The following is a 12,623-nucleotide window of genomic DNA, read 5'->3' as shown; positions in this document are numbered from 1 at the left end:
TAAGTTAATAACCACTTTTCACACTACTTGCTAGCATTTGTATCAGAATCACTAAGGCACTTTCGGGTTGTAAATATCAGGCGCTGATATCAGGGTGCCTCCGATCAAAGAATGTCGATTAGTGGCCCCCAGGGGGAGGGCGTTCTCTGTGGGTGCGCCAGACCTGTGGAACCGCTTACCAGTTGAGCTCCGGATGACCCCCGACCTTCGCTCCTTCCGGCGCGATCTAAAAACTTATTTATTTGAGCAATCTGACCTGGTTTGATGGGTTAGGGTTGGGGTTTTAATATGTTTTTAATTACTGTTTTAAACTTGGGCATAATATTTAATCGTTTTTTAACTTTTGTATTTTGTTTTTATATTTATTGCCCTGTACACCGCCCTGAGTCCTTCGGGAGAAGGGCGGTATAAAAATATAATAAATAACAAATAACAAATAACCACTGCCCACGGGACGCCCTTTCATGTCCCCAGCAGGAGCTAGAGCGAAAAACAGGAGTTCAACCCTGCCCCATGGCAGCACTCCATCTCGAACATGGGCTTGCTAAACCTCCATCCCAGCATCCTAACCACGCGAGCCACCATACTGCCACTTTTCACATTAGAAATGCTCCAGGCAAAGCGTATTTCTTTCTTTATGGCAGTGGTTTCAGTTGTTACAAGACAAATTTATACCTTAATGGTACTTATCGATAACAGATGCTCCACAGTGCCACACTCCCAACACTGAAGCTTCTCAAATATAGGCAGTCTTCTCTGAATATTCTATTTATTTATTTTATTTTATTTTGGAATTCTTGGGGAAATTGTGTTAAAGCCTGTCTTAAATGATTCATAAATAATTAAGCTATATTCAACTTATGCCAACTATTAGTACGACATAAGTACCTCTATTATTATCGCAAGTAAAAAAAAATAGAAATATTAAAAATCATGAAAAATTGGTAGATTTCAAAGTCATAATTTCTAAAGGAACATATCAACAGTGATCAAAGAAGACTGCCAATATTGATTTTATATTATTAAATAATAAGTTATCAGGTGTACATTCTTACTATGTTAAAAGTCAGAAATACAGCATAATTCTATTTATTCAGAAGTTGTCTCACAGCTTTAGATGGGATTTTATTTTTAATAATTATCTTAGGCATGGCGCATGTAGTAAGAAACTTTTTTTGAAAATGACCTGGTTATGTATCAATGTGAATCTAAAGCACCAGTAAAAACAGTTTAGGCAACAAATTAACTTCTGGAAATTCAGAAACAGAATAATATATTTATAAAATAGATTATGTACTATTGATAAAGGCATCAAAAATGATGTTGCCTTGGTGACCAAACATCTCTATTTTGTTCTCATGCCGAGATGCAGAGATAATAAAAGCTTCCGAAGCAGAAGCTTTGAACTTTTATTAAATTTTATAGGAAGAGAATAGGACAAAATTTGAATATAGCTGCACTAAAGCAACACTGGAAGTAACTTTAAACTCAGTAATAAATCAGAAACAAGAACTATACCACAGCAGTCTCCAACCTTTGCGGCTTGGTGGCCCGGCTGGGAGGGGAGGGGGGAACCGGGCCACGCGAGCAACGGGCCAGTGCACACACAAATGCAATTCAATTGTAAGTTGAGCTGCACATTGCATCAGCCGGCCACTTGTGCAAGTCGAGCTGCGTCCGGATCTGTGCAACCCGCCACTTGCATAAGTTGAGCTGCGCAAGTGTGCGCGCACCAGCCCATTCGCATGACCCAGTTGTGAATAGGCCATGGCCTGGGGGTTGGGGACCCTTGTTATACCAGATACACGAGTCTTGGTTTGCACCAGAGTTATTATCAAGGAAGGTTAACACATTATTATGGCTGATCACTAAGATCAGTAGTCCAATATAGCCAAACACTGGACTTCAACACAAGATAATATGGTAGTATGAAAAATTTTCTTTGGCTACAATTAACATTGTCCAAACATTTAGAGAAAAAATAGTGACCTAGTGAATATTTTGTAATATTATATAGATTACCCATAGCACTTCCAACTAAGATCTATTTGCAAGCACACATTTTTAAATATCTCAGTGAACAATTTAGAGATTCACAAGAATGCTATATATATTTACCTAAGATAAAGCCCTATTGAACAAAGTGGGGACTATGTCTAAGCAGATATGCACTGCTATAGACTATATTTCAACTTTTCTTGGATTGACAGATTTACTCCATATATAGACAATATTGGCTTATCAATGGTAATTGGCTTTTTGGCTGGGGCAGCAACAAAACAGGAGAGTGTGGCATTCATCAACGTTCTTGTTTACACAGGACTGTTCGGAAAGAAAGTGAGGTTTCTTAACTGCACGGGAGTACGGAGAAGATTACAAATCACAGGAGATAGTCCTAATCAATCTTACCTTCTATATGGTCTACCACAAAAGAAAGAAACCCCAATATTTTTCTAAAACCAATGTAGAATTCCAGAAAACTAAGGAGGTTAAGGGGAAAAAAAACAGAAGTTTGACTAAGCAAACATGTCAAAGTTGCATAATGAAACACTACTACCATAAAAGCAGAAAGTAAACGGGGCCACGATCAAAGTAACCAAAATTGCTTTAGGGTTTTAGGAACAATTCTCTCTGGACTCCGTTTTCAACTTTGGATTACTCTCTCACTTACATTCTTTTAAAGAAATGCTGAAACTAATGAAATTAAACTGCTTTTGTTAAGAATACCAACTACGAAGTAGAAAGCTTAACATTCAACTGAAATTAACCAAGCTGGTTTTTGGTTTTAAAAAGCATGTATTTCATATCTGAAGTGAACATTGATCAATTCAACATGTTTTGGACCTCTGATATTATATTAATATGATGACTCACCAATACAAAATATGTATTGCTACCAATACGCCCAGTTTGCCTTCTGAAAAATGTACACACATATTTTCAGACCTACTTAAAAAAATTAAAAACACAATAATAAGAAAAGGGTAGATTAAAGCAAAGGTGCAAACAAAATTACAGTTCGTGCACTTTAAGAACACCAACAAAACTGACTCAAGTATAATTAAGAGACACCATGTTTTATTTTATGTTATTTATATGTTAAGATTTTTATCCTGCTTTTTGTTCTGGAACACAAAGTGACATACATTGTTTTCCTTCCTTCCATTCAATATACACTAGGATGAAAAAAATAAGATGGGAGACATTTCTCTTACCTGTACATCATTTTTATTATCGGTACATTTTTCAATCTTTTCTGCTTGAATTTGCTCTTGACTTTCTGATCTTATGAACTGTTCCACTGCAGTATTGTCTTTTATTTCGGCTTCTGAACATTTCATTGTATCACCTTCCTCCTTTACTCTAATCGTATCAGTCATCCTCATTAGAAAGGGTTATTTTAAAAATCTAAAGGAAATATGGAGCCTGGAAAAAGAGAAGAGAAAAGAAGAGAAAAAGGAAGAATAGGGGTACCATCATTAGTATATGTATTAGCCCATTTCAATAATATATGAAAAGATCAGGTTCAAAAGGCAATCTAAAAAGTTTTAGCCCCGAACTCAGGATTGTTCACTTTATTAACAATCACAGATAAAATATTTGCAAGAATCAAAAGTGACATTCAAACCTAGGCAATATTAAACTTAACTAATATTTTAAAATTGACATTTTGAATTAGACTTAGAAAGTATCATTTCATTAAATACCTCCTATATATTATGTAGTTGGAAACAGAGAATTACATCCAGACTTGTACATCTGCATATGGAAGACCAGTATTTCTTCAGATATGCATATATGCTACTCAAACTAATTTTTACAGGTAGGTCTTTGACTTGCAACGATCGTTTGAAGTTACAAGGGTCTCAGAATACACCCCATAAAGCACTTCTGCCCTTTGTAAAACATAGTGCTACCCCCGTGTAGTCATGTGATGCACCTCTGGGTGACTGACAACCTGTTCATATTTGCAACTGGCTGCTGTACAACCCCGTGATCATGTGATCACCATTTGCAATCATCTCTGTCTGCTTCCCCGGAAAGTCAATAAGGCAGCCAACAGGGGAAGGTTGCAATCTACTGCTGCCTGCATCTGAGCTGAGATTCCCTCCCAGCAGGCAGCTCTTTGCTGGGAGGGAATCTCAGTTCTGCCTGGAGCTTCCATCCCCTCACCAGGCAGCTCTTTGAGAACGAAAGGGCTGCCTACCAGGAAGGAATCTACATACCGTAACTGAACGAAGGCTCTCAGCAAGACTATTCGCCAGAAAGAACGCTGTCCTGTCAAAGGACTAAATTTGGGTCACACTACCCCTATATAAGAGAAGCAGCGTGCTTCCCAAATCCATTGGCAACAACTCTCTGTTCACCTCACCATCGTGTTCCTCAACATCTTAGCTGCCTTTTTGTTTGTTTAAATATTTTGCTATTAAGGATTCCGTTTGAAAATCTTTTAGAAAAGATAAAATACTTACCTATGCACCCGTGATTTCCTGGGATGGGATAGGACACTGGGATTGTGTTTGTTGAGCGAAGCAGTCACATGAGTGACTCACTTAGCAGCCATTTTGCTCAACAACTGAGATGCCAGTCGTAATTGTGGTCATAAGAAGAGAATTACTTAATATTCAAGTCTTGTTAGAAGGCTTTAAAAGCTTTCCAAATCCTGATTTGAAGGAATATTTGTAGTTGAGTGTACCAACAAGTGTTAATGTTTCCATCTAATGCAGCAACCCCATACACTGTTAATTCTCTAATTCAGTAAGTAGAGTGTGATTTATGGATCTCTGGCCCTTAACTATGGATTTTCCAATTAAAATAAATTGGTGGTGGTTATTTTTTGTTAAAAAATAGTTTTGAGGGAAAAATAGTGAAGATACAAATGTCTAAAGTACCAAATTTCAAAGCAAAGAGGAATCATCACTCTTCTCACGGACTTCCAAGGCAAAAATGGGATGTGGCTGTCCTGCTCAGTTGTAATATTTGGACCAAGTAGTGTCTCTCTTATAGTACAGTAATACCTTGACAAACACTACTACAAATTTCACAAAGATAAATCATTATTTATTTCTAAAATATCCAACTATTTGCTGATTATATATTTACATTTTTAAGCCCTGCAGGCTGCAGTTTTAAACATAATTACTAGAAAACAGAGTTCACAAATACACTGAAACCTTTAGGAAGATGGCTTGAGATCTGCATTGTATATAGCCTTCCTCCTTCTATAATAGAAAGGCCACATAAGCAATTAAAGCTCGGTACTACTTGCCTGGTGTATCCTGTAGATCTGTGATTGTGGTCCCCCACGAAAATAAAATAAAATAATCCAAGGATCTTTTTCACAGTCGTCAACCAAGATGTCAGTTGTAATGATCCATCTGGAATCTGAAAAGTGTCCCATGTCCTTATTACTATTGGAGACCCCTGGGCTGTATTATACTGTTTGGCATCAGCAATACCATTCCTTTTAGACACCTAAAAAAAAAGTTTCAAAACCAACAGCTGATTTTTTTTTGAAAAAATAAACACAATTTTAACTCTATTTAATTTTTTTCATACCTATTCAAAAATTCCCACTTAAAGTTGTTTGATTTTCACAACTCTTCTACAGCAGTCCTCAATATATAACTTGCAATTAATTATAAATATTATTAAGACTAGCAATATATTAATTGGGTTGGAAGGAGTTAGTGAATTAAATTTCAAATGTTTTTCTTATAGCTGAGACTGTGATATAATCCAATGATAATGACATTCTTGAAAACTTTTCTGTAAAGATGTGTGTTATATATTTCAATTTAAATAAGGTACTTTCAGAAAGCGCTGATAAATGCTACCGTCTTTATTCTTCACTTTCACACACTAAGTGTAAACCAAAAGGCTAAATTAGTAAGACATCAGGGGTTGAAGATGATTTGAGATTTTTTCTTTAAAAACAAAGGTAAAAAAGCAGCTCTAAGCTAAATGCAAATATTAGATTTCACTTCACCATCTGCATGGCTCAAATGGAACTGATCTATTGGATCTGAATATAAATGCTAATCATCATCCTGAAAAAACTAGTTCAAGACTTCCATAAGCATTTCAAGACCATGCTGGAAATGGGCCAAAATTCTAAACTTTTAAAAGAATACATGGGGAAAAACAAATCACAACAGTATAAAAAGAAAAGAAAAATGATTTAGTGGAAGGACCCTTTTCTTCTTATGATCCATGAAAAGATCATGTACTATCTCTTCCCCCTTTCAACAGTCATACCTATTAGAAATCATAAAACATAATTTATTTTGTGGGGATTAAGAAGAAAGATGAGAATAATCTCATTATATACCATCTATGTTACAAAAAATATGTATATATTTCTTTAACAGAAAAGAATTCAACTATGCATGGTAAATTTTTATAATTAATTAATTGGGCATAAACAGATGACTGAAAGTCTGATAAATTTAACTGCTGGTCAGATAATAAAAAGAAAATGATTACAAGTAACAAACACAATTGGCTGATTAAAGATGTACAAGATGACCAGGATGAGCCTGAGGGAGGAGTCAAGCGTGTCATAGGTTTGGAGTCCCTTCACGCTCACAAGAGATCTAAGACCATCCCTCCTTGAATTCCGTGGCCTCTTTTCTACTGCCAATTTGCTTTGACTGTTAGCAGTTCAGATTCTTGTAGAGAGAGTTAGCATGTATATTAACTTAAACCGCCTTGACTCCTGATTTCCTGCGCATGATAGTAAGTTTTAAGTTTATGGATTCTATGAATACTAAGCAGATTTAAAACATACTGAATGAAACATGACAAAAGTAAGAAAAAAAATCTACCTGACAGCATGAGGATCCCAATTATTTATAAATGAAATTGTCCAGAGGAAAATAACTCTTTAATGTCTCACAACAGTTCAATTTTATTTCTTCCCTCATTCAAAACATCACATCGATTTCTCCCAATTGGATGTAAATGCAACTGAAATTCAGAAGCCATCACCTTGAGAAAAACAATGAGATCTCTAACTGCACAAAAGCTAATATCCTATACTCAAACCTACCAAATTACTTTACTTTACATAGTCCATCTCTTTCTTATACACATACACACATGCACATACACACAACACACACACACACATATACATGTGTATATAGATATAGATATATGGCAATTTATTTTTTTCCAACATGGGAAATCTCTCTGCCCATTGGATTTGTTGATCTTACTAAGAATTCAAGTGAATTGGATTAAGAATTGATTTGATTCTGTTAGATCAATTTTCATGGGTAATCATGAATACTACTTCTAAAAGTTAATTGATGTTGGGAAACTTTAATCTAATTTGGATCAAACGTTATACTTAGGCTGGCTAAAACTAGGATGTTAACTAATCGCACCAAAGCTTTATCTTGTGCTATCAGTCTGTACTTGTGTTTTAAATAATTGACTGTAACAGGCCCATACCATATTTTTATTTAAAAAGCATTGTAATATTACATTTTTATACTGCAGGCATTCCTTGGGTTAAAATCATTCACTCAGCAACTGTTCAAAGTTAAAATGATGCTGAATTTTGGGGGGGGGGATTAGGATCGGTCCTTCCATCCCTGCAATCATGGGACTGTGAGCCAGGAGATTTGCTTGCAATTAAGATGTCGCAATGAGCCACTTCCATATGATCGCAATTTCTGGTGCTGCTGACTTCCCACAACCAAAGTCAATGGGGAAACCAACAGGAAGTCAGAAGTAGTGATCGATCACATGATCACTTAACAATGGCAACAGGACTGTGGGAATTGTTATTGCTAAGCATCACGGTCAGATGACTTTACACTTTATAACTGGATCGCTTATCAATGTAGTTTCTAGTCCCAACTGCTCTCGTAGCCCTAAGGCTACCTGTATGTCTTGTTTAGATTTCTGTCAATACATTCATGTCCAAAAAAAGCAGTACTTCTTATATATAAATCAAGGCAGTTGGGATTGCAGTTTCTTTGTACATTTGGATTTCAAACTTGTTCGGCAGTTGAAAGTATTATATCTTATAAAAATATTATGGAGATAGACGATAGCTTCCATTTGGTCAATAACATGCTAGCTTTCAGTTGCAGTGCTATAACACAATGTAAAGAATACTCAATATAAGGAAAGGAAAACATTTTTCAGCTGCTGAACAAGAAATAAAAGATTAGAAGTGTTGCCCACGGCAGAGGGCAGTAAAACACTTCAACATCTCAAATCACTCAGATTGAGACTTGCTAATCAGAAGGTTCAAACAGTAAAACACTCAAATAATTATAACCCCCCAAACTATAAATCACTGCATAAACCATCAAAATATTCATTCAGTTATGATTTCTTCCTGTCAGGTTAGAGTTGCTTCAAGCGTAGAAAATCAATCACTGTATCGCAACCTGACTGTATAAAATTGTATACAAAGACAGAATTAAAACTGCAAAAATAAGATGCATTCCTTTTAACACAGAGCAATTTATTTTAAAATAAATGTGACAGATGGGAGATTTTGGCCCTATACAATTAAACTTCATTTTTAAAAATTTTGTAATAACCGTAAACAATGACAAATCACAATGAAGGAAAAGAAACTAGCTGAAAATCAATAAAATTATAACCATTGTCCGTGTCCTCTTAAGTCAAAAGCTGTAAAAGCTTAGCCAATATTTTGTTGGCATAACATTTCATGACATTTATAATAGAATCAACAAAAGAAGACACTCTTCTGCTTTTTTCCCTTCTTGATTATCTCTCTAATATACAGGAAGCATTCATTTTTCAATGGATAAAGAATTCTGCAATATTATTTTTGACAGATTATTCCTTCGCTAATCTATTTCATAACAGAAAGCAAAATGCTATCTGTTACATAATTACTTCCAGAAATACACTATTTCCCTTAATTTTTAGCATTATGGCTAAGTCACAATGACCGCTTTTTAGTTTAACAGAAAACACTCTGAATCTTCAGTACAGCAGACAACTCGGTATTCAGACACTCGTCTTTGTGTCCTCTTTTACAATTTAAGTCATAGGTTTGTATGGGGTTTTTTTAAGCTATTGCTTTAGCAAAAATAGGCCAAGGCGACATTATATACACATATTTAGCTGCTTCAAAATTCAAGAATAATGAACGGAAAGTCTCTGGAAGCCTTGGGCTACTACTCAATGCCTCATTATTACTTTTCCCCCAAAGGATGCAAAGTAAGCTGGTGAGGGACTCCAAATCTTGTCACTAATCAGGGAGGCAACATTTGAGGCACCACAACATAGATGGATTTTGAAGGCCATGCTGTGAATGCTGTCAGAAAATGGTTGCAATGTGACAACTTGCCAGTTCACAAAATGGTCAGTACAGGTAGTCCTCAACGTACAACAACTGAGCACATTTCTGTTGCTAAGCAAGACAGTTGTTAAGTGAATTTACCCATTTTATGACCTTTCTTGCCATACTTGTTAAGTGGATCACTGCAGTTGTTTAATTACAGGTAGTCCTTGAATTACGACAATTGAGCCCAAAATTTCTGTTAAGTGAGACATTTGTTATGTGGATTTTGTCCCATTTTATGACCATTTTTGCCACAGTTGTTAAGTGAATCACTGTTGTTAAGTTAGTAACATGGTTGTTAAATGAATTTGGCTTCCCAAATTGACTTTGCTTGTCAGAAGGTCGCAAAAGGTCACATGATCATATGAGCCCGAGACGCTGCAACCGTCATAAATATGAACCAATTTTGCCAAGTATCCAAATTTTGATCATGTGACCATGGGGATGCTTCAACGTTCATAAGTGTGAAAAAGGTCACGAGTCACGTTTTTCAGTGCTGTTGTAGTTTCAAACAGTCACTAAGTGAACGGTTGTAAGTCGAGGACTACCTGGAGTTAAGTGAACCTGGCTTTGCCATTGACTTTGCTCGTCAGAAGGTCGCAAAAGGTGATCACATGACCCTAGGACACTGCAACCATCATAAATGTGAGTCAGTTGCCAAGCGTCTGAATTTTGATCACCTGTCCATGGAGATACTACAAAGGTCATAAGTGTGAGAAATGGCCTTAAGTCACTTTTCTCACATTGTAACTTCGAACAGTCATTAAATGAGCTGTTGTAAGACAAGGACTACCTGTATTTCTGGCATGGCCAATCGTCAGAAATCCCATTTGTAAGAAAGAAAAGTCATGATGTTGTATCCTGTCTTTCTCTCGAGTTGCCCAGAATGCTTTCCCCCATCCTAGCTCATCTTTATGCACAGGAGACACTTTTGTGAAATAAAAGGAATGGGATTCATGGGTTTAAAATGTATAAAAAGTAAAGCACCACTGAGGAATATGAGCATGCGTCACATTAAAAACCAGCTCTGGCAAACAGCTCTGCATACTCAACAAAACCAGCATCTTAATTTTGAATGTAGATTTTAACCTATGGAAGGAACATCCCTCGCAATGAGAGTCTGAGCCCATGAGGAGCTATTCAAGATGACTGTTTCTCACCCTTCTGACATTTAGGCTGCTCTCAGCCATTGGACAGAAGACAAAACCTCTCCTGAGCACTTTTAAAACATGATGTTGATGGAGAAAGCAGTCTTTCCAATAACTAATGACCCATTCCTTAGGTGCATTTAAAAAAAAGGAAAAAAACAGGTCCCGCATAATGCTTAGGAGGGTGAATAACGACTGCTCTAAGTGCAATTTGATAATTGGAGTTTAAGAAATTGTATTTCACAGCACAGTAAGGAACTGCGTGTGAGTCATAACGCAAAGAAACATACTGCACTATTGTTATCCCTGTTCTAAAATGCAGCAGAAGCTGAATACATTACACTGGGAACATTAAACCGTCTAGACGCATTAGCCAAAAAGCACACCAGCTTCTTTCAATATGCCCCTCAGATTAAATAAAATGGTGCACAGGGCACAGAGAGTGCAAGAAAATATTTGGAAGGTTTTCTTCTTTTCTGGATCTTAATATTATCCTCTCTCAGGGAGTGGGAAAAGTTAGGGTTGATGAAATTTCAGAAACATAGAAATTCTATTCCCATTCCACTCTACTGTACAAGTAGTCCTCAACTTATTACAATTGGGCCCAAATTGAGTTTTGACCCATTTTATGACCTTTCTTGCCACAGTTGTTAAGTGAATCTCTGCAGCTGATAAGTTAGTAACCCAGTTGTTAAGTGCATTTGGCTTCCTCATTGACTTAGCCTGTCAGAAGGCCGCAAAAGGTGATCACATGACCTTGAGACACAGCAATGGTCATAAATGTGAACCAGTTGCCAAGCATCTGAATTTTGATCACATGACCATGAGGTTGCTGCAAAAGTCATAACTGCGAAAAATGATCAATAAATCACTTTTTTGGTGTCGTAACTCTGAATGGTCACTAAAGGAACTGTTTTAAGTAGAGGACTAACTCTATTCTATTCTCTTCTATTCTCTTCTCTTCTATTCTATTCTATTCTATTCTATTATTCTATTCTATTCAACAGTAGCGCTTATGTGCGGTTTGGGGTCCTTTAGATTTGATCGGCTCAATTGGTATTTGTTATATTCTGCCACTGCTTCACTTCAATTTCAAATCTGGAAAAACATGACAGCAAAAAAAAAAATTGACAGTATGTTATCAAATGTAGCATCAGCTTGTTTAGGAGAATGCTGGCTGGATTTATTTTTTTTATTTTTTTTAATGCAGTATGAAGATATAGTCATGATGGATGGCAAAAAAAGAGTGATAGCTTAGCCATTATGGTCATAAACAAAACACAATGCCTTCTTCAATAAACCATGGCTAAAGCAAATTATGACTTAGCATGATGAATAAACTCTGATAAATGAGGCCTGGAGTAAATCACGTTACTTTCCTTCCGAAGCAAAAAGACTGAGACACGACGTCATCAATGATGTTTCCAATTCAGTTCTCATTTTCTTGCATAGGCAGTTTTCACTACACAGATGTACAGCTCAAAACCTAGTCAATACAATTTTGCAGTTTATAATATCATCGTTTCGGTTTTACTTATTGTTTCACGGGAATATACAAGCTGGCTGGATGACTTTGGGTGAGTTACTGTCTCTCAGCCCAACTCACCTCACAACATTGTCGAGTAAAGCTCTACATTTAGGCAAGAAAAAGCAAGCATATGGTGTAGAATAGAAGTACTTGGCTCAACAGTACTGTGAGAAGAATCTTGGGGTCCTAGTGGACAATCACTTAAATATGAGCCAGCAGTGTGCTGCAGCTGCCAAAAAAGTCAACACAGTCTTAGGCTGCGTTAATAGAGCGATAGAATCAAGATCACATGAAGTGTTAATACCACTTTATGATGCCTTGGTAAGGCCACACTTGGAATATTGCATCCAGTTTGGTCACCATGATATAAAAAAGATGTTGATACTCTAGAAAAAGTGCAGAGAATAGCAACAAAGATAATTAGGGGACTGGAGCCTAAAACATATGAAGAATGATTGCAGGAATTGGGTATGTCTATTTTAATGAAAAGAAGGCCGGGGTGACATGACAGCAGTGTTCCAATATCTCAGGGGCTGCCGCAAAGAAGAGAGGGTCAACCTATTCTCCAAAGTACCTAAAGGAAGGACAAGAAGCAATGGATGGAAACTAA

At 36.6% G+C, this 12,623-nt stretch overlaps 1 protein-coding gene across 5 annotated transcripts in view; it reads right to left on the bottom strand.

The window, feature by feature from the left end:
* R3HDM1 (R3H domain containing 1) overlaps positions 1-5,477 on the bottom strand; it is a 61,242-nt gene extending 55,765 nt beyond the window's left edge. For all 5 annotated transcript variants that reach the window (XM_081344397.1, XM_081344399.1, XM_081344400.1 and 2 more), the window contains exons 1-2: positions 5,270-5,477; positions 3,216-3,426 (exon numbers count right to left, since the gene is read on the bottom strand). In XM_081344397.1, coding sequence (XP_081200523.1) covers positions 3,216-3,386 — 171 coding nt within the window. In that variant the 5' untranslated portion in view covers positions 3,387-3,426; positions 5,270-5,477. The remainder of the gene's footprint in view (positions 1-3,215; positions 3,427-5,269) is intronic.
* Between the last annotated feature and the right edge of the window lie 7,146 nt (positions 5,478-12,623).

The sequence above is a fragment of the Vipera berus genome (assembly GCF_964194415.1).
Source record: "Vipera berus genome assembly, chromosome: 1".
NCBI classification, from domain to species: Eukaryota; Metazoa; Chordata; class Lepidosauria; order Squamata; family Viperidae; genus Vipera; species Vipera berus.
The sequence above is the reverse complement of the archived record's forward strand: the minus strand, read 5'-3'. Positions and strand labels throughout refer to the sequence as shown.